The sequence below is a fragment of the Rhipicephalus sanguineus genome, unplaced genomic scaffold (genome assembly GCF_013339695.2).
Source record: "Rhipicephalus sanguineus isolate Rsan-2018 unplaced genomic scaffold, BIME_Rsan_1.4 Seq12157, whole genome shotgun sequence".
NCBI lineage: Eukaryota > Metazoa > Arthropoda > Arachnida > Ixodida > Ixodidae > Rhipicephalus > Rhipicephalus sanguineus.
Genome location: NW_023614503.1, coordinates 56,987 through 81,181, shown reverse-complemented (window position 1 = coordinate 81,181; position 24,195 = coordinate 56,987). Strand labels below are relative to the sequence as shown.

Sequence of the window (24,195 nt, the reverse complement as noted above, 5' to 3'; positions counted from 1 at the left end):
GCATAAATTAATGGATATGCGTAAATATCCATGTCAGAGTAGGAAGCAGTGTAAATGCGTGCACTGTCTTGGTGCAAACAGCTGTAATTCTGAGGGTCAGGCAGTGCTATCATGCCGAAGAAGAATGCCTTTCATAAACCTTGACCGTATCCACGTGTCACGCCATTTGATTGTCAAGCTGCTCAAAGCGCAGCTGGCTCTGTCATCAGCGACGCTGCCGATGCTGCGGTTACCTTGTATACTGCGCCGTAGCGTATGCAGCTTGTGAGTTCCGTTCGCAAGCTCCCTACGCGCATTGTATGGTACTTGAGTGTACGCTATCTACGAGGTAGTGATAGTGGCTGCTAGGATAGTAACACTCTCAGTGCACACCCGAAGTGAGGTAGCTCTCAGGGAGGTGCGTTTGTGCAGGCTGACGTTTTCTGACAGAACGTTGTTCGTGCAATGGCTACCATCTTGGGAAGTTGTCGTGAGCTATTACTGGAGCTGGGAATATACTTGTGGTGCATAGTGACCCGGCTGTTATTTGCCCTGTGGTTTTCTTGGAAAAGGCCTGTACCACTGCCACCTGTAACCGACAAGCTCCTTCTCCGTTCTGCTACATCTCTTGCTGCCGACATCAGAAATGGCAAGGTGAAGTGGCTTTCCAATTTAACTCGCATCCGAAAAAGCTTTTATTACAGACCATGCAAGAGTCCACAAGCGAGACGGCACACTTAATGCAAATAATTCAGCCTGTAGAGTAGACTGCAGTTCATTTTAGTGGGTAATGATAATCATTGAAGAGCACTATTATAACGGCAGAATTCAAACAATGGCAATACAATACGAAACGCTTTTGGATGCAGAGACGACTACAGCGCCGTCACAACAGTTGAGCGCTTCGAATGAAGCTCAAACCTCGAACCACATCGCTTTCGCCCGATCCGTCAATCCCTCCCAGATGACGTAGTCGGTCGGCCCCTTCATTTCTGGTAAACTTTATCCTTGCTGCGCTTGATATTTATGCAAGGCAATTGAATAAGTGCTGCTCTGTTCATGAAACACAGGAATTACGCTACGAATGCCTGCGCACACAATTTACTCCTAAGATCTCGCGCATAGCCAGCATTTCATTGCGAGGGGGGTGGAGGGGGGGCGGCAGGTCTCACACTTCTCTATATTATGCGCATCTGCTTTTTTGTGTGCTTCTAAATATATACATATATATATATATATACAAACAGAAAAGTACTAGGGGGGGGGGAGGGAGGGTTAAAACCCATAATTTCCCTCTGGCTATGCCTATGACTACGACAATTGTTCTCATTATATAGTTCTGAAACATTGAACTTCGCCTACACATTACCGAGAACCTTCCACCTTTCTCCTCAACTGGAAGCAACATCAATGGGGAACCTTGTTTTGTTAAGTCAGAAATATAGAAAGGTCTCTACGAAACTTGTACTACCCAAAATGAACAAAAGAAAGAATTATGGTTGTGTACATATCAGCGGGGAGGGAGGGTGGAAAAGAAAACGGAAGGACAAGGAGGTTAGCCCGTTCTCAGACCGGCTGGCTACCCGGTGCTGGAGAAAGGGGGAGGGGGAGTGAAAGATGATAGAAAAGAGATGTTACAAAGAAAGGAGAAAAAAAGAACAATAATGCGATAAGCGACACTGCTTAGTTTGTCTGTGAGACTAGTGCGCAAAAAGCTCAACAACGCTCTCAAAGCTTTCGGTGCCGAAGACGATTTCCGCCACTGTCCTAAGAGCGTTTCCTCCGACAATGAGCGATTGTCAAGTCTATCAATACTTTGGACAGCTATTTTCTTGGTGCACTGAAGCGAGGACATTCACGGAGAAGATGGGCGATTGCCTCCTCGCAGCTACAGTTATCACATGTTGGGCTGCTGGTCATTCCAATTCCAAATGAGTAGGCCTTCGTGAAGCAGCATTTCTAATTAAGGCAGGGACACGAACATGTCACCTTAGATTATGCTTAAAAATGGTGCATTTTGGTATTACATTAACGTTATGTACCGTAGGTTTCTGTGAACGAAGGAAAGAAGGTGACTTTTCGAGGGCTCGTGTCCTTTGTCAGACACATTATGCATGAGAACTAACAGACAATAATGCCAAGGTAAGTATAGGAGATGTTATTTGTAGTAATTAGGATATAAAGGTGGACAAAGTAAAGTGGACGAAAAGACAACTTGCCGCCGGCAGGGACCATGCCTGCGACCTTCGAATAACGCGTCCGATGCTCTACCACTGAGCTATGGTGGAGGTCATCCTCTCGTCGACATTTTGGGGTATATATGTGCATTTAAACCTAGGAGGGTTAGTCAGCGCCGATCGCAGCCATGGCGGCGAGTGTGGAACACTCGCCGCCATGGCAACAGGCGTCACGTAACACGTGATCTTTTTACGAGCTGGCAGCTGACCAATAATCCCTCGCATACTACCTGAAGGCATGAAGTCTGCCAGAACGAGACCCTTGCGATGAATGAAGGAAGAAAGGTGACTTTTCAAGGGCTCGTTTTCTTTGTTAGACACACATTAGGAAACATATCGGATAAAGATCGTATACTACATTTTCGAACGCTTACATATTTTTTGGAATGTCCTGTATGCCCCATATGCATTCAACTTCTCACACTAATTTGCAGCAGCGTCTACCATTGCTAGATAAATTCATCTTGGTGACATTTGAAGTAACGCCACAGCAAAAGAACAAATCTTGGGTTGCTTGCAATACACGATCAGATAACGCTTCGGAGGACATGGATGCGCAATTTACGGGAAGGGCAACTGTTAACCTGCAAAACTTTAATCGCAACTTTATAAATGTCTGGAATTCACAGCGGCTGCAAGAGCACATAATTCACCGCCGCGCTCTGACGTAAACTGTGAGAGGACATGTGCTCTCTCACTGAACTCACGGTGTTATACACGCACACTTTGCCGATGCTTATACATGTGTGGGTTTTGTGGAGCCCAAGGTCTCCCCACTGAGATTAAAAGTGTCATAATTCAGACGGTCAGGAAAACGTCTCAGGCGCGTACTACGCCTGAGAGCGTTACCTTTCTTACTGTCTGTATGCTGAGGTGGCCCCGAGGGCTCCATTACACTAGGCTCGACCGCATCCTGTCGGCTGTCCGCGCTCGTAAAAATGTGCAACCGAATATCGGCTGGCGCGCTACGATCGTGCAGATGGCCCACGTGCTTGCTTGCTTGCTCCGATACAAAGTCTTGCTTGCCCCGATGCAAACGCTAAATATGTCATGAGTGACCTCCTGTTGATGATCTTTCCGGGAAACCACGTCACGATTTCACCTCGAGTGTCCCTCACGTAGACGAGATCCCCTTCCTCAAATTACCTCAGTTGACCACTCTGTTTGTTTGCTCGCTCCTTTATGCGTGTTTTTTCTTTCCTTAAATTTCCGTGCGTAGTCTGGTTCTGTCTCGTTTTAGCACTGAGGGTCGCGTGCTCAGTTTCCTTCCCAAGAAGGTTCGTTTCCAAGCGATGTGAATGGAAGAGCTGAAAAAATGTACTCTTTTGCGCTTGATTATGTACATAATTGTGGATCTATTGCAATATGGATCACGATGTCACATAATAAATGTGGCCTGGCGTCGCCAGTGGCCTAGGCAGAATTTTTTTCGGGGGTGGGGCACCTCCTCGATCCGATATTGGGTCTGGGCAGATAAGTGGGGTCGAGTGTCATTTTGTGCTCCGTATCCCATGGGAAAAAATTTCGTGGAGGCGGGGGGGGGGGGAGGGGGTGGCACGGGCCCGGTGTGCCCCTTCCCCCCTGGCTACGCCGCTGGGTGTCGCACGTCGCACATGTGTCAGAACACGCTGCACAGCCCGTCTCCATGCCCTCCCACAGCCATGTTTGTTTACTTCGCACCGTCGTGAATTAGACTAGAGATACAATAATGGAATGGTCGAGAATTATTCAGCTTGTCCACTGTCGTTAGTATCGTGCTTTGCTCTGCGTTCATCTCTCCTCTGGAGAAAGATCAAGCTAGTCTTCGTCACACTAATACGTCGTTGTTTTGTAGTATGCATCAGCGTAAACTGCTGTTCCAACTTTGTCATAGTCTATTAATGTTGTACGCTATAAACACACCACCGAGCTAACATTAAGGTTGCAACCAGCGCGCGATGCACAAAAATCACTATTACGTCAAAGATTACGGATTTCATGGGAAGAAACTCCTAATATCTTGTTGAGCATTCAAACTTTAAATTTTGAAATTGCGCCGACGCGAACGCGATTCACTATGCGACCTAATACACCGCAAAAAATGCTACGAATAGCTGCGGGCTTTGGAAGTATGCAATAAATATTGCATGATATCGTAGAGGTGCGGTGCTATCAATATTTCAGATTACGTTGCGTTAGCGTTGAATGAGCTTTTTCGTGATGTTTCCAATGCTTTTTAATGTTAATACCTGACATAATCGGTGCATTTTGTGGCGCCATTTGATTATTTATTTATTTATTTCATTTGCATAGATAGATACACAAAGGCACAGAGAAAAGAGGGAGAGTGCAGGCTGGCAACTGCCGCCAAGAGGGGCACAACGCCTGCCTACTCTTTCGGGAGGAGGGAAGAGGCAGAGGGAAGGAAGCTAGGAGGAGAAAAGGAGGAAAAGATATAGGAAAGTAAAGAAAAAATATTGACGAAGACTTGGACAAGAATAGGTAAACACACACACAAAAAAAAGGAAAAAAGAAACGCTTATAGACGGGTGGCCAGATCCGTTTGGTCCATAAAGGTCAGCAGAGCTCGATGGGCCTGCTCGCGTCGAGGTACACAACCTCTCGGAAAGAGGCAATCGTCAATGGTCGCGCATTTAAATCCGAGGAATTTATATTCCTTAATCATCAAAGCGCGCTGCGTAACAAATTCGGGACAGTGTAATTATAAGATGCTCAAGTGTTTCACATGAGCCACAAGCTGCACGCAACGGACTGTTCACACGTCTTTGACGATATAAGCGTTCGCGCTGGTATACTGAGCCGACTCTTAGTTTATATAGCAGTGCTCTGGAACGACGAGGCAAGCCACGACCACGAACACGGGGAGGAAACGATCCGTTCGCGACACGTTGGTCTGGGTGCTGCTTTAGGAGGTGGCGGCGTATAAGCAGACGAGCTTTGTCCATCATAGATGAAATTTTCGGGCAGTCACAGTCATCATGATTCGCCTTCAGGAGACTGGCTCATACCCACGAGGGGGATTGGCCACACTGACAATTATAAAGGGAAATCAAGCTGCTTCTCAGCTTTTTCTCCCAGCCTCCTTCATCTTCTTCATGAAAAATAAAGGACCTAATATTATTATTATTATTATTATTCGTAATACTCCGAAATCTTAGATAAAATGATACCTGAACACGAAAATACGTGACCACATTAAGTGTAATTTAGATGTCTGCAAGGTTTGAACGCGCAAACACATATACATATAACAACAAATACTTGAACATAACACATCTGCGTGTGTTCGTATTAGAGCCTTAAAGCTTGTTGTAATAGGCGCGAGCATACTTTACGAGGTTGCTGCCGCTGATGAAGGTGCGCTCCTTTCGAATGATGATTGTCAGCTTTTAAAATGCCCTTTGAACGTTGAAAATGCCCTTTTAAAATCTGAGCTTATCGGATTAATCCGAATTGTCAAACATTTTACCGGTGAGTATTTATCGGATTTTTTCAGATTTATCCGAAAACACGGAGCCCAAGCTATGAGCCAACCATGGCATTCGCGGACAATCCTATATAATTCGAGATCTGTATCAGGGCAAAATCGTCACCGATATGTCATTAGGACTGGCGCACCTAATGAGTTTTCGGTGAACGGAAAGTGCGTAATTATCACATTCAGGAATTATTTCTTTTCCTCTTACCATAAGTGCTGTTGCATGGTGCGGCCAAATACGTTTTACAGCGAAAGCTGTTATGAGATCACAACAAGGGCCGTTTTTGGCGCCGTAGTTGTCCGCCGCCGCCGCCGCCGGTTTCCGTAACCACTATCGCTCGAAATAAGGAAAAAAAAAACGAAATAAGAAAAAATTTCCAGGATGGAATGTGGTTAGAACCTGGGTCCTCTGCGTGGGAGCCCAGTATTCTACCTCAGAGCCATGCCGGTGCTTGAAACTGCTCTGCAAAAAACCCTATACAGGCTTCATGTCACGAAGGAACCACATTAACATATGTAATGTGGCGTGGTAGAAGATTAAATTAACAACCAAGCATCACACAATGCGAATTCTGTAACCAGGCGTCACACAATGCGGATTGCGCTACGAGTGGGTTGTTGAATGCTTCCAACCCATTACAAAGGGCTCTGGCATAATTCTTCATCGTCATCAGCCACAGCCCCAACAAAGTGCACATAATGCCTTACAGGTGTTTAGCAGGTACCACGGTTCTTCGCAGAATGAACAAAAATTGCATAGTGGTTGCTTCCCTACTTCACAAAAATTATGATGATTTATAGCGTAGTGGGTACGTCGCAAGTGCACTTCTACTGGTTGCCAAGGAAGCCTATAAGGCTCCCATGATCCATTTCTACAGCGTCTCAATAAAGTCAATTCTCTCTCTCTATCTCTTTCTCACGGTAGCGTGAAGGAAAGAAGTGTTAATTTTAAGGGCTCGTTTTTGTTTTTTATACACAATATTTATGAGCACTAACAGACAATAATGCCAAGGAAAGTATACGGAATGGTATTAGTGGTAAATGTAAGGTAAATGTCAAGAAAGAAAAGTGGACGGAAAGATAACTTGCCGCGGGCAGGCACCGAACCTGCGACCTTCGAATAACGCGTCCGATACGTTAGCGTATGTTATAAAGCGTGGATGGAGAGGCAAATAACGACCGGGCGTCACACAATGCGAATTACGTAACTAGTAGGTCCTTTAAAGCTTCCAACCCATTACAAAAGGCTCAGTCATAATTCTTCATCGTCATCAGCCGTCGCATCAAGAAACTGCACATAATGTCTTACAGATGGTACCTCGCTTCTCCGCAGAATGACGAGTAATGTTGTGGTGGGTGCTTCCCAACTTCACAAAAATTATTATTTGTGGCGTAGTGGGTACGTTGCTAGTGTACTTGTAAGTAACCACAAGAGAGTTTATAACGGGCTCGATATTAAGGTTCTTTTCTCATTATATTGGCACATAATCCAAAGATTCTTATTTTATTTTCAATACTCGCTTGTAGTCCGATTAATTCAATTACTTTTGTTTAAATTCTAGATTTCCATGTAATGTTTACCGCCGGTTTCATGGCCAGTCCCCCTTTGTGGGTAAGAGACAGTAGAAGAGGTTCAAGCAAGCAAGCAAACGGGCTCTAGAAATGCCACTCTTCCAGCTTTCGCTGTGACTGTGCTGCGCTTTCCGCGCAGGCCTGGCGTTTTTTATTTGGGTATCTTTAGTGCTAAAAAAGCTTAATGTAAAAGTGTAATTACTAAGAATAGTAAGACTGATTGCCTGCAAATGCATGTGTACCCACATTTGAAGCATGTGAAAAGCGTACGCTTATCGGTACTAATGCGAAAACTTCGAAGACTTCACCTGTCGTTTTTCCGTTCAACTCGTACTCAAATTAATGTCGCCTCATAAAAATGATTGTGTGCACGGAGTGATATGTGAAAAAACATCGTAGACAGCAATCGGGATCTCATACATTATTTATTGGAAACATGTGCGTTAGTACTTGCATTCTAGACGGCGCGATAGTATCATTTGTTATTCGCTTCTGAATAATGAACAAAACAAAGAAAAGAGTTCATTCAGTTCTGGCATTTTTCTTATTCTTGTCCTTCTAGGTCAAAAGCGTGGACCTTGTCTCGGCCTACATCAGACGCATCAGGGAGGTGCAGCCCATCATCAACGCTGTCGTCGAGGAGAGGTTTGAAGAGGCTCTCAAAGATGCCGAGGAGGTCGACAGACTGGTTGCATCGGGAACCACCGGCGCGAGCCAACTGAGCAAAGAAAAGCCGCTGCTGGGGCTGCCGTTCACTGCCAAGAACAGCGTTGCGATCAAAGGTGCTTTACTGGTTGCTGCATCGCGAGATGCCGGTAGTAGTCAGTCTTAACGTAATGCCCAAGCTAGCTGGTAGATTATACATGCAAAGTACAATCACTGATTCGGTCACTAGATGGTTCATAAACTACAGATATTTAAACAATCGAAGGCGGATGGCGGCGCCGCATCAGACAAGCCTCCCTAGTACAAATATTAGTCTTTGAAAACTTACTATAGCCCGGCGTCGCTGCTTGCTCTATTTGCAGGGGGGGGGGGGGAGAGAAAGAATTTTCAGGGTTGGTGGAAGCTCACGTACCTGCGCACTGAGGAATGCACACAAAATGCGCTCTTGTTATCGCCAGATTTAACGCAAGGTTCCTTACAGCCTTAACCCATATGGATGGATGAAAAACTTGTCCGATACGTTAGCGTATGTTATAAAGCGTGAACCAGATATCTAGCAAGTGCGGGAACCATTCCGAGCGTCAATGGTGAGGTATCGTAGTGTTTTTGAAATAGTGGCGCGACAAAATGGCAGTTGTCGATAAAGGGGCCCTGAAACGGCTTTTTGACGTTTTGTCAGCGTTTCGGCTAGATCATCATCAATTCATTTGCACCACAAATTAAGCGACGCACCGTGTACCAAGGCCGCTACGGACAATTATATCTCTACCCTTCTTCTCACCACTACCTTGCTTCCTTAACTCATGAGACACGCTGGCATCGCTGGCGATCGCAGCCTACTCACAAGCGCACTCGACGGTTTGAGCTGCGCCCAGTTATGGCTTTCGAGATTGCGTGCCGACAGGTTGCGCGCCATCTCGGAGACCATGGCCCAGTGCGCTCGGCAGCACGCCGTCTGACAATAAAGACAAGGCTCGCGATGTGGTTGATATCTGCGCCGACAGATGCCGCCGTACTACCAGCCGAGCTTATTTTAATCTCCTGTACAGTGAGAACCTGCAAAGCCATGCGGACAGACAAAAAGAATTCAAGAACGATCACCGATAAGCGTAAACTCGGGCAATATGGTTGTGTCTTCAGTGGTGAAGTTACAGCCGCCGACACGTGGATCGTGGCGTTGAACGGATAGCGAGAGCGCGACGCTCATTGCAGCGGCGAGCTGAAGGGATTCCGCTCGCCAGATGCCTCACAAACATTACATGATGTCGCAGCTTTACAAGTCACCAGTTGCTATATGTGTGGTACACAACACAGCTGGGGCAATTCATTTTGTCCAATGAAAGAACCCTCGAGATAAGCACTGTCGCTCAGCTCACGTCAACACGGAGAACGTTGTAACACAGGCAGACGACGCTCGCTGCCCGCAGGAGTTTCCCTGACGAAGAGTGGAGATATCCAATCATATCGGTCTATGGCTGCTACTTGTATTGGAACAGTTCTACGTGCAAAAGGCGCGAGAAGTTGAAAACTTGTTCGGCTGAGCCGCGGCGATCTGTAGCGATTCACATGTTTAATGTCTTGTAGTAAATCGCACAGTTGACGAACAGAGCTTAAATCGGTTTTCAAATGATTCTTTGGACTGGCTTTACCGGCTCAATGCGTTTATACAGTATCGTCAAAATCGTTTCAGGGTCCCTTTAATGGAATAGGAACATCGGTTGTTCTATCTTGTAGATGATACGTGCGCGAAATGATGAAACAACTCTAACTTTATCTGAACTTGATGGTGCGAAATCTGTCATGCTGTCACCGCATATCAAATATATATGTTCATGACATTTCATAAATGAAGCCTGAAGCAACGTAGACAGTTCTTACACATTGGCATAGCCAGGGGCGTAGCCAGAAATTTTTTTCGGGGGGGGGTTCAACCATACTTTATGTACGTTCGTGCGTGCGTTTGTATGTGTGCGGGCCTATATACGCAAGCAAAATTGAAAAATTTCGGGGGGGGGGGGGGTTTGAACCCCCCCCACCCCCCCTTGGCTACGCCCCTGGGCATAGCGGTGCATGCGCGCGTGTAAATATCATTCCTCGTCAGTAGTACCGTTAACGCGTTTTCCGGTACTACGAGTTTGCACTCAGATGCCTCTGCTATCTTGTGCAAGTGACAACTTCGTCTTCTTCGACGGGTATTAACTCTATTCACTGCTCAATTTAGCTTCCTCACTTTCAACGGTGGCCTTAATTACATGCACTGAATGTGCATACATGTGAAATAACAGTGACAGCGCGGTTTGCTGTGTTCTCAATCACTTGTGATATAATAGCATTACTCTCATCCAAAGGAAACCGCACAACAATTACAAGATGTTCTCGAACGCTTACTTCTATGCATTATAAATACAGTTGGTCACCAAGCATTCATTATCAGCAACATATGTGGAACCATTGGCACAGGCTCCCCATCATGCTTTCATTGTCACATCCATTGTACCGAGTGCCGACCCGGCATATTACCATGTATACGCCATCACTCACCCACTTTGCCCACCGGGTCTCCCACCAAACACGAAGTGGCCCTGCATCCATCCAACACACCCGCCACCTTATGTCCCACCGCCCACCCATTATACTCACCGAGTGCCCACACACTCACCAGATATCCCAACATTCACCCAGCACACCCATCAAGTGTCCCACGATGCCCACCTTTATGCCCAGAACGTACACCACATTTCCCATCATAAACTTTATGTCGAGCAACGTTGGGATCTTCAATAGGACCTCAGTTTTACCTCTGCTTCCCATCGTGGAATTTCTGACACCAGAATATGAACTGCGGAAGTGTGTTCCCCTCGCAGGTCTGCGACAGGACGCAGGCTCCCTTTTCTGGCATGGGCGGCGTGCCATTGAAGATGCCCCATGTGTGGCAATGCTCCGGGAAGCCGGCGCCATCCCGCTGGCGCTTACCAACGTGCCCGAGATGTGCATGTGGTGTGACTCGAAGAACTTGGTGGACGGATGTACGAGGAACCCGCACGACACACGGCGGAGCCCAGGTGGAAGCAGTGGTGCGTGCAAACTTTGTACATTCATGGGAGGGTACTTGTTTGGGCTAGTATGGCATGTATTCATTGCTCCGTTTTTGCGCACCGCTTAGAGGACGAGGACGGAGCTGCACAATCTCATTGTAGGTAGGTAGGTAGGTAAACAACTTTATTGATTCGTGAAAGAATCATGTGAGGGGGGGGGGGGGGGGTGGGGGGAAGCGGAAGAAGTGTCCGGCCACCTAGAGTGGCCCGAGGGCTCATCGTCGTCCTCATTGTAGCGTTGTGCATTCATGTGTGTCGAGAGGAAAATTGGAGTTTTCTATGCGATGTGTTCCCGCTCGATGCGGGGCGTTGTGGGCCGGCCGCGTAAACGCCGGCCCATATACTGGTTGACAAATGACCTGGACCGGAAACATAAGGTGTAGGACAGACAATCGGTAGTACGCTATATCAATTGAATGGGTACCAATGGACTGGAAATGCAGCCGATGACTGTAGAGACTTAGGAGGAGCAACAAAATTAGGGAGTTCGCAGGCATGAACTGTACTCATCTCGCGCAAGATAGAGTATATCGGATATCATTGCGCAATGCCTTCGTCCTGCAGTGGATTTGAAATAGGTTGATAATGATCATGGTACGATAGCGACTGAATGGAAGCTTGTAATATGCCACGCGCACAAAGAGACGTTCACCACTTATCGTTGTTTTTTTTTTTGCAAACCGCAGGTGGAGAGGGAAGCCTCCTCGCAGCAGCTGGATCTCTTATTGGTCTGGGAACAGACCTCGGCGGAAGCGTGCGAATACCAGCTGCCTACTGCGGCGTATTCGGCCACAAGCCTACAGCTGGTGATGTTTATAAATCCTGTGTTTTCATTTTGCATGTAACAATGAACTTCCTCCTCTTTACCCCAACCCACTGTTGCGGCAGTTTCTGCACGTTGTTTACACAAATAAGGCCATCAAATGTGGTCAATAGGCGGTCGTTGGAAAATGTGTCAATGCCTACATCAGAGCATAAGTTGGAAAAGGGTATCAGGAAATATTTTATCTAGAGTATCTCTATACGGTTAAATGGTTAAATGGGCACCCAGTTTAAGGCACCACCATGTGTGTTGCCTTTCCCAATGCGGTGCTTGATTGCGCATAGAAACTCTTGAAGGCGCGGCACTCAGCGCGGCGCACGAAGAGATATTTGCTCAGGTCAACGACGTGCGATCACAGCAGAGATGAAGTTCAGTATGTGTTGGATAGGTCCGAAATTATTTCACAGCCTACATTGTGGTCACGCCCGCCCGCTCCTGAACTGTTTAACTAGACTCTGCATGCAAATACCAAAGGGGTGTATTGCGGCATGTGTGGATCCCTGACAACTGTCACTGAATCAGGGACGGCATGCGCTAAATGTGCCAGGTTTGGCGCGACGTGCTTTTCTTTTGGTGTCGGAGGCAGATAATGAAGCCGGCGCCACGCTCGCTCCATGAAGCTGCTGGCCACGGCTTCCAAGATCATCAAGCTTTCACAGGTCGTGACCACATCGCCCAGTCATAGAAACGGGATTACATTTGGCACAAGACTCAATCCACCTTTACCAACTTGCACGCATCCTCGCGAATCTTCCTTACTAGTTGGCCGACATAAAGATAAAATCCTCCAATTTCTCCCCGGGTTGGCGCGTGCGTCGGTACCACTCCGAAAGTCGCAGCTTTTCGAAAAACTCTGTGTATTGTTCTGTGTATTGTTAAAAAAAGGCACTCCGCACAATCTACACAGAGCCAATTTACAACCAGTACTTCAGTACATACAGCACAAGAGTCGCGAAGACCGAGACAGCGAACATGAAGTGCAAGTGTCAGAAGCTATGACAGAAAGAAAGCGCACACACACTGCTTATTAACGTGGAGTGCCTCGATGCCAAATATGCTTACAGGTTACAGAAACCGTCTTCGCCAATAATGCTATAGGCGAAATTCTACCATGGCAGTAAGCAACGTGGAAAGAAGACGGCTCACGAAGGAACGAGAACTAAGCTTTTTAATCAGAAGTAAAAGATACACATGCAGCACTCGGCCGTATGGTGCATGCGCAAAGAAAAACTTCAGACACTTTTTCGCTCAAAAACCAGAGCATCCCCATGGCCCATACTTCATGTTATCCTTGTTCTTGTCACTCCTTCCTGTGTGCGTCGTCTTGTTTTTCGCGCTGCTTACTAATATGGATCCGTACCCACTGACCCAGCTAACTACACTTTGGCGAAAGTCACCCCTGCATTAAGAGCGGAGCTGTAGAAGCCGGCCGTAATCTGTCAAACGCGGACAAAAAAAATCCGCGGAGCAATGACGCAACCTCCCGTTGCCTAGCAACAACCGGCGCAGTTGCACGCAGCTTCGCACTAGCTTCGCCCAACCAAGACACAGATCCGCAGCCAGTGATGAGCTACCGCGAATGCGCCGTGTGACGCGATCATCGCGCAGCGGCGCCCGACCGCGCTCTCCGCCCGTACACTGCTCACGCCTGCTTCACCGCGACTCCACTATTATTACTACTACGCATGCGCATGGCGCACCTGCGCTGGGCACCTCCACCTCGCCTCAAGACTGCTTGCGTCCGCTCGGTCACGCCATACGAGTGAAATGCGTGGCGATTGTTTCCATGTGGTCGCGAACTCTCTTCATGGCTTCATCGGTCTCGTTTCGCCTCCCGAGTGCTTTCCCACGCTTTAGTTGAGTGTACTCGCGTGTGATCATACCACATTTTACCGTCAAATATACCTTCAAGTTATTAATTCAATAGGTCTTCCATTTCTCTCTCGTCCGTGACACGCTTACTCCAGCTGCATGAGTGATCTGTCCAACAGATCGAAAGATAGAGAGCCGAGCGAAATCGAAAGGTATGCAGTATACGTCGTTTTCAATATCGCTGAGTGTATGTAGTGAAGCGAACAGGTGAAGTATCCCGTCGCATGAGAGCTCGCCCACCAAGCTTCGCGTAGGTCCCTGCAGAAACGAGTATTCTTAGAGTCTCGTTCACAGCGAAGGCGGAGCGGCCAAAGCGATCGAGCGGGAAAGCGGAGAAAACCTCCTCTTTAGGTGGCGAAAGCGGACGAAAGTGAGCCGGATTTTTCGGGGACCATTTTTTCCCGCCCACCGAAGGTTTCCATATGGCCGCAGCCAATCAGAACGCCTTGCGACTGTGGCACTGGTGTATTTTTGTAGTAAACATCCGGTTGAGCCGGAAAGAGCGTCAGATCGGCGCAGGCGGCTCGGGTAACGAGGGTGGACAAGCGGTGCCACGTGATGGCGACACGTCCACAAAATCGCGAGATTTTCCACCTCCGTGGCCGCGTGGGCTTCCAGGCGAGCCATGTGGTCTGACCAGGAGTACGCGCATTCGCCGTCTTGCCGCGTTGAGAATCCGCTTCGCCGCTTTGGTCAGTGCGCCTTCGGTGTGAACGAGCCTTTATGGGGGCGAATTCTTGCGGCTAACTTTATGCAGGCACGTAGGACATCGTTATTGGATATTTTCTCGCACGGAATGCAAAAAAGGGAGGGGGAGGGCAGAGATCCCACAATACATTTAGTTGTTGCTGAGGTGCTTTCTAGGATCTGCACGGTGCCTTTATAAAAGCGACGAAGTACTCACAGGGACCGTGGTACCGCTAAATGTCCGGCCACGCTATGAGATGGACGCGCGTGCCCAAAGGGCTCGGAAAGTATATGGCGGCGAGATGTCACGTGATGCAAGTAACCCAGTTGCATGGGCGGCGGCGGCGCGGAAAAGCGATACTGTCAAAATTTTCCAGTGACTCTAGCTGCCATGCGGCGTGAGCGCCACCAGCAACTAAATAGATTGCAAAAAGCCGAGACGATATTTTACTAACGACGGGAGGATTTTACAACCACCCAGCAGCACCGTGGCATTGTGATTTACTTTTCTGTAGAAGGATGCGTTTCCTTAGCTCAAACTTTCTCTATGAGTGGACATATGCGTTTTCCAAAGTCGGTTTAAATCGAGTCGATTAATGGCGCTACTGAATTTCGTCCTTTCTATACGCTGCCCAACCTTAGGAGTGGTGTCCATCGCTGGTCTGATGCCCGACGTGGGAGAGACCCTGGCCCAGTTCCTCTGCGTGGGACCAATGACCAGGTTTTCGGAAGACTTACCACTGATGCTAAGTGTTCTGGCAGGAGGTACCACCGACGTGTTTAGACTAAATGAAGAGGTACGTACGTACTTACAAGGTACAAGGTCGCTGTGTAAGTGAACGAACATCGTCCTTGACCTCTTAACGCACACAATGGTAATAAAATGTGAAATGTATAAAGACGGTATGTCCGTGCACGAAATGGACGCCGTTTCACTGCGTTGAGGAGTCGATATTTTTAATGTGGTGAAGCTACTACACAGAACTGGTTTCAAAAAGAAACAAAAACATAGTTGACCTACAAATACCTTGTCAAAACTACAAAAGTTAATTTTATAGATGGGGATAGGTCAGAAAATACCGCGACGTGGTTTTTTTCGACGATTGCTTTTTTTTAAGAGCATCTACACGGTTGCTTCAACACTCTAAAAATGTGCTGACTCAACACAGCGATGAACGACGTGAAAACGAAAACTCCTGCTCGCGGGCAGTACTGTTTCTAAGCGAAGTAAATAAATAAGGTAATCTTACATCTCAAATGAAATCAACCACTCAGTTCATTAATGACCCGTGAAAAATTCATCACTATAGAAGCCACCGAACTAATGAGGAGTACATTTCATCTCTCTCATTTCGTTGCATAATTAATGAAATCTGTCAGCACCGATGACAGAAAAATGTCTACTGTAATTAATTCTTCTTCTTCTTCTTCTTCTTCTTCTTCTTCTTCTTCTTCTTCTTCTTCTTCTTCTTATTATTATTATTATTATTATTATTATTATTATTATTATTATTATTAATATGCAGGTAGACCTTAAGACCCTGAAGCTGTATTACATAGACACTGAAGGGAGCCGCCACATCAGCCGTGTGACAACCGATGCTCGACAAGCTGTTAGACAGGTGAGTCCTCATATGAAACATCAATGCGCACACATTGAAACGTGTCTCATTACATATGCTGAGAAGCAAAAAAATTCACCGCCATATCCACGAAGTGAATGATGTTAGAGGAGCTTGCTCGGAGATGATCGGGTAACCCGGCGAATGCTCCGTGCACATTCCTCTACCATCATATATAGACGTAACAACGTTATTATACATACATTACATCCACAATGTTTATTAATTTACGGTTGGATGCACTATATACATTTTGATGAAGTATATATATATACATTTGGATGAACTATAAACATTATATACAGTAGAACCCCGCTGTTACGTTCCTCACTGCTGCGTTTTCCCGGCTGTTACGTCGTTTTCCGCCGGTCCCGGCATAGCTCCCATAGGATACAATGTATTGGGAACCCCGCTGTTACGTCGTAACTGTCGGACCGTTCCCGTACGATACGTCGCGAAGTGCGCTCGGAGCCGACCGAGTGACTACCAAAGAGAGCGGCCATGGTGCATTTTCACGCACTTTGGCCTCGTTTGACCGTAATATTAGCCGCATGAGAGGCGCAAGCAACAGAATCTTTCAATTGATGCAAACAAAAGCATGGCCTTCGAGATTCAAATTGCAAAGATGGCGTCTATGACGTAACTGCTCGCGAAAGCAAGGCCTTCGAGATTGGCATTTACTATTGACAAAAGCATAGCCTCTGAGATTTGTATTGCACCAACATGGCGTGTATGACGTAATTGCTTGCGAAAGCAAGGCCTTCGAGATTGGCATTCACTTCTGCCATCGCGTTGGCGTAGACTCATCATCATCGTTATTTGTCGGAGAACGGGAGGAGTTAGAGCTGGTTGGAGCTCGCTTGGTCGTGCGTGCGGTTCGCGGTCGGACTCGCCGCGCCGGCCGTGATTGCGTGTGCTTAGTTCTTTCATGCCTACAGCTGTTAATGTTAAAAAAATCACATACGTTGATTACATTTCTGTGGATGAGGCCGTCCTAAGCTCCGCGTTTCTATCCATCGACTAGATCGCGGCTGAGTGCGCCAATTTTCGTGCTGCTCGTAAGAATTGAAATAAAATTCTGTACCACTAAATATTTTGCCGTTTTTTCCTGTTTTTCGTCTCTTACGTTTCCCGTCTCTTACGTTTATTTCCTACGGTCCCTTCAAAAACGTATCAGCGGGGTTCTACTATACACAAAATATGTTGTTTTACCAAGTTCAAACACATTCCTCTACCATCGTATATAAACGTGACAACGTTGTCATATATGCATTACGCACACAATGTTTATTAATGTAAGGCTGGATGCTCTATATACATTTTGATGAAGTATATATACATTTCGATGAACCATAAACATTATATATACACAAGAGATGTTGTTTTACCAAGTTCAAGAAGGGTGTCCCTCGATGAGTTCGGGGACTGGTTTCCCTTTAAAGATGATTGCTTTGTGATGGATGATCGATCTATATGCATTACATATACACAAGAGATGTTCTTTTACAAAGTACAAGATGGGCGTCCCTCGATGAGCTTGGGGACTCGTTTCCCTTTAAAGATGATTGCTTTATGATCAGTAAAGTATGTTGCCAAGGGATTATCGATGATGGGACACAATGGAAAGTTCGAGAAGGCAACATCGATACAGGTGCCCCTGATGGTGGTGGGACGTTTGCAGTCGTACGATACGCCTCGGAGAGCGTAACGTACGTGACATCATGTGTTGGCTGGTTATTGGCAAGGCGAGATCTTCCCGAGCTGCTGCTGCGTTGCGAGCCCGTCGCGCTGCTGCCGTTCATGCTGCGGAGCGGCAACGAAGAGTGTTCTCTTAGTGAGCTCCCGGCGAACTTCGCCGGGCGAAGAGAAAGGAAGCCAGCGAAACGAGAGGTGCGGCGGCCCTCGAGCAGTCGTGCTTGCGCCGAGCGTGGTGTGTGCCGCCGCGCCGACGGTCACGTAGGTGAGGACAAGGCGCGAGCATAAGAAGCTTGGCGAGCAAGCTCCTAAAAGACAACAATGTTACGTTTTGATCGGCGTACGGAGTAATATATACATTAATGGCACAAACCCAGTGATTATTATAAGGCCGCTGGAAAATAACGATATTTCAGTGCCTATCAGTAAAACATTCACGCATTCAGCCTTCAAGCCCTTTTAAACACACACACACGCGAGCGACTACGCACGTCCACAGAGTGAATACGAAAAATAAATGTTTCGCAAGCCCGCACGGTGTAATAGCTAACATGAAAGCAAAAAAATTGTCAACGACGAGTTTCAAGCACGAAGCTATGATCGAAATTTTTGCGGACTTCTCAAGACGAAGGGTTCCTAGTTGACGAAACAATTTTTTCTAGTTCAGGATACGAACTCCGGACCAACGCCTATCTAGGTCTGCGGTCCCGAGTTCGGTCCCAACTTTGCAAGAGGCTAGCAAATCACAGAACGAAGTCGAATCACTCGTCAACTTGAAGGACAGGAACACCCGTTATGGCAAGTACGCGTAGCTTCGACGAAAACCTGAAAGGTGGACCGAAGATTAATAAAGGAAAAAAATTGTCATTCATGTATTTCAAGAAGGAAGCTACAAAGAAATCACATGCAAACTTCTGTGGCAGTGCACTTCCTAGTTCATGAAACGAGGCAAAAAATAAAAATAAATTAGAATTCGTAACGTAGAGACATTGGTAGTAGTACAGAGGCACTGAATATAGCACAGAGAGACTGGATGTATCAGTGATAGGGCACCCGGTTTGCGCTAGTAAATTATTCAAAAGTGTTGTTTTTGTAGCGTTAGCTACACTTGCCTAGCCGGAGCCGATTTCGCATGGAGGGTCACGAGCCGTGCTGCGCATGTGCGAGGATCAGTGATGTCACACAGCTGGGTCACCGGAGCTGGCATCTCACGCGCTCTCCGACACCGCCGCGCGCGGCTCGCCGCAGCTGGTCTGCGCGTTCGGGAGGAGTGGCGTCATAGGCGCGGCAGACACGCTGGCGCCGGTGGGCGCGCGGACTCCACCACCGCCGCGCGCGGCTCGCCGCTGCTAGTCTGCGCCGCATTCGAGAGGAGTGACGTCGTAGCCATAGACACAGTGGCGCCGGCGCGCGCGCAGCTACTCGCCTTCGCTGTGCAGTCGCGTCTGACACTGCGCTGGGGCCGCTTGATAGCGCCTCTGACTGGCGTTTGCAGGTGGGTAACGCCATGGAGAAGGAGAGCGCAAAATGCTGCTCGACGGCGCAGAAGAGCCGAGAAGCTTATCTCATCGGATCCCGAAGTAGTTGCCTGGCAATTAGAGGTTCAGCGTACGAAGAATGAACAGAAGAAGGCTAATAATCCTAGGCAATCTGGAAAGCTAAGAATAATCAGCTGAACCTTTGCTAACGCTACGTATATCCTGGCATAGCCGAGCTAAGCCACTGCAAATTTTATTCTTACTTCTTGCACCTCTCTGAAGTCGATAGCTCACATTCCTACTTTTAACGCCCGAGTGTGCGCGATGTAGGGTCCACATGTGCTTCTATCTTGCATATCTTTGACGCCAGAGGGTGAGCGGCTATATAAGAACTATTAGATGCGAAGCAGCTCTTAGACTCACGTGTGTAACGCCGTACGTTACATGCGTCCGTACGAATGCGCCGCAACGCTTTCTCCTCACCGTAGGTGTTGGAGCATTGCCAAGTAGGTCACGCCATAGCTTTGCGTTGACGTCACGCTCCCCTCGCACTCTTCCCTCGCAGGTGCGCGCTGACGTCACTCTCTCCCTCACCCGCAGCATGCTCGCCGTAGCGTCCGCAGCTGCCGGCTGCTCCGCCCACTCGCAACACCTCTGAACGTGTCACTTCTCTCTCGCTTCACGCGTGGTAGTCAAAGCGAAACGCGCGCCTGCTCCGGTCCAGCGCCCGTGTCTCGACTCTGAAGAAACAACGACTACGAAGTCTTGCCAAACGCTTTAATGAAACTTACACGAAACACAACCCACCTCCCGTGTCTTTGCGTTTCAAAGAAACGTTTACTCGAGTAAGCGCTACACCGAGTTTCGCTTCAAACCATTCTTCCAGCACCCGCGTCGACGCCCGTTTCAACCGGGTCAACGCCGTGCGCACCGCTGCTGCTTCGCATCCCATCAGGGTTCCCTTCGGGGAGATGGTCCAAGTTTTTTCCCAAGATGTTCACAAAGTGTTGATTTGACTGTCGTTGAGCGTTATGATTTGAAACTGCTGAATGAACAGCGCATTTCCTTGCTGCCATTCATTGCTGCGGCTATCTGTTTGAGAAATGGTTACGATAATAAGGTAAAATTAGTGGATGGGCTGTAGTTTGTGGCTCGACGCGGCGTCACCTCTCAAAAGCGGAGCTGTTCGCTAGGTATGGTTGCTCACATTAGTATACACGTGCGCGCCTCACTGCCTGACGTTACCTCAACTATCTTATGAAAGCTAACCAACTCGGATTACCGTGTTCCCATCAGGGTTCCCTTCGGGGAGATGGTCCCAGTTTTTTGTTCAGAAATAAAGTAGTTGAGAGGGAAGCAATGTTTGGTGCTTTTTTGTGCCCTTCCGTTTAGTCCTAGTCCTGTGCGCTGTTTCAGCCGCAGGGAAGGGCGTAGCCAGAAATTTTTTTCGGGGGGAGGGGGGGCACGGGCCCGGTGTGCCACCCCCCGGCTACGCCACTGACCGCAGGGCATGATGATGGAACCGAGCTCTTAGTTCGACTGACCTTCGACTGACCTTCGACCATTCGACAAAAAGCTCGAGAAACTTTCCCACTGCGAAGAGGTCACGTGCAACTAACAAATCAATGTACACGTCCCGTGGGACTATGAATATGTCTCTTTCTAGACCAAGGTACATCAAATTGAAGGTCCGACGCTTTATTTGCGTACGCCGCTTGTCGGCCCTAGTCAAGTTTTATATACAACATGCACGAAGTACAACGTTGAAGGCCACCCTGACGAGAAATATGTAAGCATACAGCTTTACGAGGCCAGGGGGCCGCAACCACGCAACAACAGCAGTGCACACATGCGCAATGCAAACAAAGTTATTCGTTCTGATAATTTCATTAAGGGGGTATGGCAGGGCAAATGGGTCATCATGATTTCAGCTTTATATATCCAGTACCTTGCCATATTTTATTGTGAAATTTTGCGGGATCAATAAGAAAACTTTTGACCTTCGCTTTGTTTGATTTAGACTCTGTAGCTTTTGTTACTATTTTGTATTTAAATACTAAATTTTATGGTGTGGTGTAAAATTTAACGTACCTTTTCTCAGAAACGAAAACAGTATGTTGTGAAATCTGGCTCGCTAATTCCACTTGGCAGTGGCATTAGGTCCTGGTTCTAAAAACGTGTTTCTACATTAATCTCACAAGAACAAAACTATTGTCCTCACATGTTACGTGCCGTAAGAGAGACTTTATTATTAATCATTCTTTAATATACCTCATACAATTTTTCAATGTTTTAGGTTCAGATTATCTGGAAGGGATTTAAGTATGATCTGCGAAAATTTCAGCGCAATCGGTCGGATAGTTTTCCACAAAAAGTACATCAAGTTTCGAAACTTTTTAAAAACTTATTCTAAGAAAATTACGGCTTTATCTTTAAAAACACGTGCGGAAAATGCAATCAAAATATGAAATTGGTAAGAAATGAACATATTTAACCGATCTATCAATTTTTATTATAAAAAAAGTAACGGTTTCACCGCACGGGCGAAGCAATGATTGCGATAGCAACAAATTGTAGTGTTATACGAAGTGAGGCTGGCAGCTAACTGTTTTGTATCCGATCTCGCGTGACTACAAAACGCTGGTGTAAGGGAATACGGCCGCTCCAGGGAGAGATACTCTGTCCGCATATTCACTTCGCGTTGAGAGCGTAGCCCGTAGAGGAGTATACGAGCCGCCTGCTATGATGGTTGTTGAGATAGCGCGCGCTCCAGCGATCGCGACCGCGCCCTTAAATTCAAAGTTCATAGTTGGTGCTCGCGCGACACCCTCACCCCTTCGCGTCTTTTAATGCTCGTTAAAGACGGGCAGGGCGTTTCCTGTCTGCTTCGACGGCAGGCCTCCCGAGCGGGGTGATGTTATGGCATGCACCCTCCGAGCGATGAAAATGGGCCAACTCGTTTGATATCTGCTTCGGCCGTGTTCGTCGCCCCCGCTCACGCTCTTTTACCCGCGGTAGAACATACGATGCGCGGGGGGATCTTATCAATTTGGACTTCATACGGGACATGACGGTGACGGCGACAGCGACGGTGACGCCAAAAAACCCTCGAGACTGTCCATGTAATTGCTATCGCAATAAAATACATAAATGTAGAAACTATGACGGAAAACAGCATGTAAACAAGCCCTTGGATCCGTCAGGAGGCACGGCTTTTGAAGCCACTTCTAATTGACTTCGAGCGCTCCTACGCGCTCGCCAATGCGCGGTTTTGCTCCTCAGAGTGTGTATTATTTTTTAGTAATGAAAAAATAAGTCTTTTTTGGTCGATGTACCCTACCATACCCCCTTAGTACAAGACGTGGTTCTCTTGGCATAAATACATCTAAACACATCAATGCGTGCTACGGTCAGATTAAATACGGGTAAATAACATAAGCTAAGGAAATATATACTGTTACACTATCAAAATGGATATTAAGAAAAGCGGTGATCAGAAGGAGGAGTAAAAAATATGCCTGTGGAACTTACTGGAAATGAGTATATATGTGATGAATTCATTTTAACAGGTATGGACACCAAGTTTCAAACAGGCAAGATTACTCAGACCCCTTGGTGACTTTCGCATATCGAAACATTATGCCTCTCTTTCAGCTTCCCATCCCTCTTGTTTCTATAGTCTCGAAGGTGGACCACGTTGTTTAGAACGATTCATGTCTCTCTACAATTCACAGGTCACCCAACACCTGAAGGCGGCGCATGGACTCGAAGCCCATCGGCTGCACCTGCCAGAAATACGATTCGGCATGTTCGTGTTCCACAAGATTTTCGGCGCCAAGGAGACCAAATCAATTGTCGAGATGTACAGGCCCGGCGGGCTCAACCCAATCGTCGAGCTGCTCTACTACCTGGTCGGTGCTGGCCGGCACACACTCGTTGCGTTGATCGCGTCCACGACGGCTCTGCTTGGCCGCCTCAGCTCGGAGCAGGAGGCTGAAGCTTGCCTCACTTCCATAGAGAACGCCCGGCAGCGATTTGAGGAGACGCTGGGGGACAACGGAGTCCTAGTCCTACCAGCAGCCGCGAGTGCCGCCCCGTTTCAGAATCAGGAACTTCTATTTCTCGATGCAATCAGCATGACGGGTCTGTTTAATTTGTTCAAGGTGCCCGCAACGGTGTGCCCTGTAATGCGGTCAGCGGATAATTTGCCCTTGTGCATCCAGGTGGTTGCGAAGAGAGGAAATGACCGGCTATGCCTCGCTCTTGCCAAGGAAATCGAGAAGCGCTTTGGTGGGTGCATTGATCCTGCGAGGAAACTTTAAGGGCGTGCGTGTGTCGCGACCGGGTAAATAAAGCCTTATGCTCCTGTACAGCCCTTCTGGCGAGGGCTTCCTAAGTCGACTAAATTTTGCAAGAAAAGCGTCTTTAGAAAGAGCGCCTCATGTGAAATAGGCTGCACGTGATACGCTTTTGTACATTTTATTGCGGTAGTGAGAAGATACGTTATAAAAGAATTTGTTATTTTGGCAAATACCTTCTTATACGTTCCCACGATCGAAACACTTCTGGCATATTCTTATAAAATACTTTACCGAGGAAACGGTTACACTACTTGTGGCTTGTTTCTTAATATGCTCGAATAAAGGAAGTTGCGATTACGGGGCAGAGGTTCCTTGTCTTAATATGCGCCTCTGCAAAGACATTGATGTCACATTGTTTTGCATGTTGACGTTTTATACAATGACAGTTCATCCGCAGTTATCTAGTCTCTACTGCTCAACGCTGCCTCAGCAGTCTCGTGATTAGGTAAGAGACAGATTCCTCAAGCTCTGGGGCACCATGAGTTCAGAAGTGTGTCGGATTGGGCGTGTTGGTATACCATGGTTACAATTATAAGCAGCGCAATAACCAAGAGGGGACAAAGGAGAGGTGGCAGAACGCTAACTTCCAACTGTTTTTTTTAACATGACATCACAGCACATCACATCATC

The 24,195-nt window shown here is 47.3% G+C and overlaps 1 protein-coding gene across 2 annotated transcripts; it reads left to right on the top strand.

Moving 5' to 3' along the window:
- The first annotated feature begins 240 nt into the window (after positions 1–240).
- Positions 241–23,884, top strand: LOC119376468 (fatty-acid amide hydrolase 2-A). 2 transcript variants are annotated; one of them, XM_037646282.2, is made up of 7 exons: positions 241–633; positions 7,829–8,048; positions 10,797–11,006; positions 11,714–11,833; positions 15,052–15,206; positions 15,936–16,031; positions 22,939–23,884. In XM_037646282.2, exons 1-7 carry the CDS (start codon positions 445–447, stop codon positions 23,524–23,526), a joined length of 1,578 nt encoding a protein of 525 aa, XP_037502210.1. In that variant the 5' UTR covers positions 241–444; the 3' UTR covers positions 23,527–23,884. The 2 variants fall into 2 exon arrangements, with proteins under 2 accessions (XP_037502210.1, XP_049267379.1); XM_049411422.1 differs by having other exon boundaries at positions 15,052–15,210; positions 15,940–16,031.
- The last annotated feature ends 311 nt before the right edge of the window (positions 23,885–24,195 follow it).

What these genes read in the sequence shown, in the direction of transcription:
- LOC119376468 (XM_037646282.2), top strand. Translation starts at nt 445, where the DNA reads ATGGCTACCATCTTGGGAAGTTGTCGTGAGCTATTACTGGAGCTGGGA. An exon ending in CGGCCACAAGCCTACAGCTG is followed by an intron (nt 11,834 to 15,051) that starts GTGATGTTTATA and finishes GCCCAACCTTAG; the next exon opens with GAGTGGTGTCCATCGCTGGT. An exon ending in TGTTTAGACTAAATGAAGAG is followed by an intron (nt 15,207 to 15,935) that starts GTACGTACGTAC and finishes ATTAATATGCAG; the next exon opens with GTAGACCTTAAGACCCTGAA.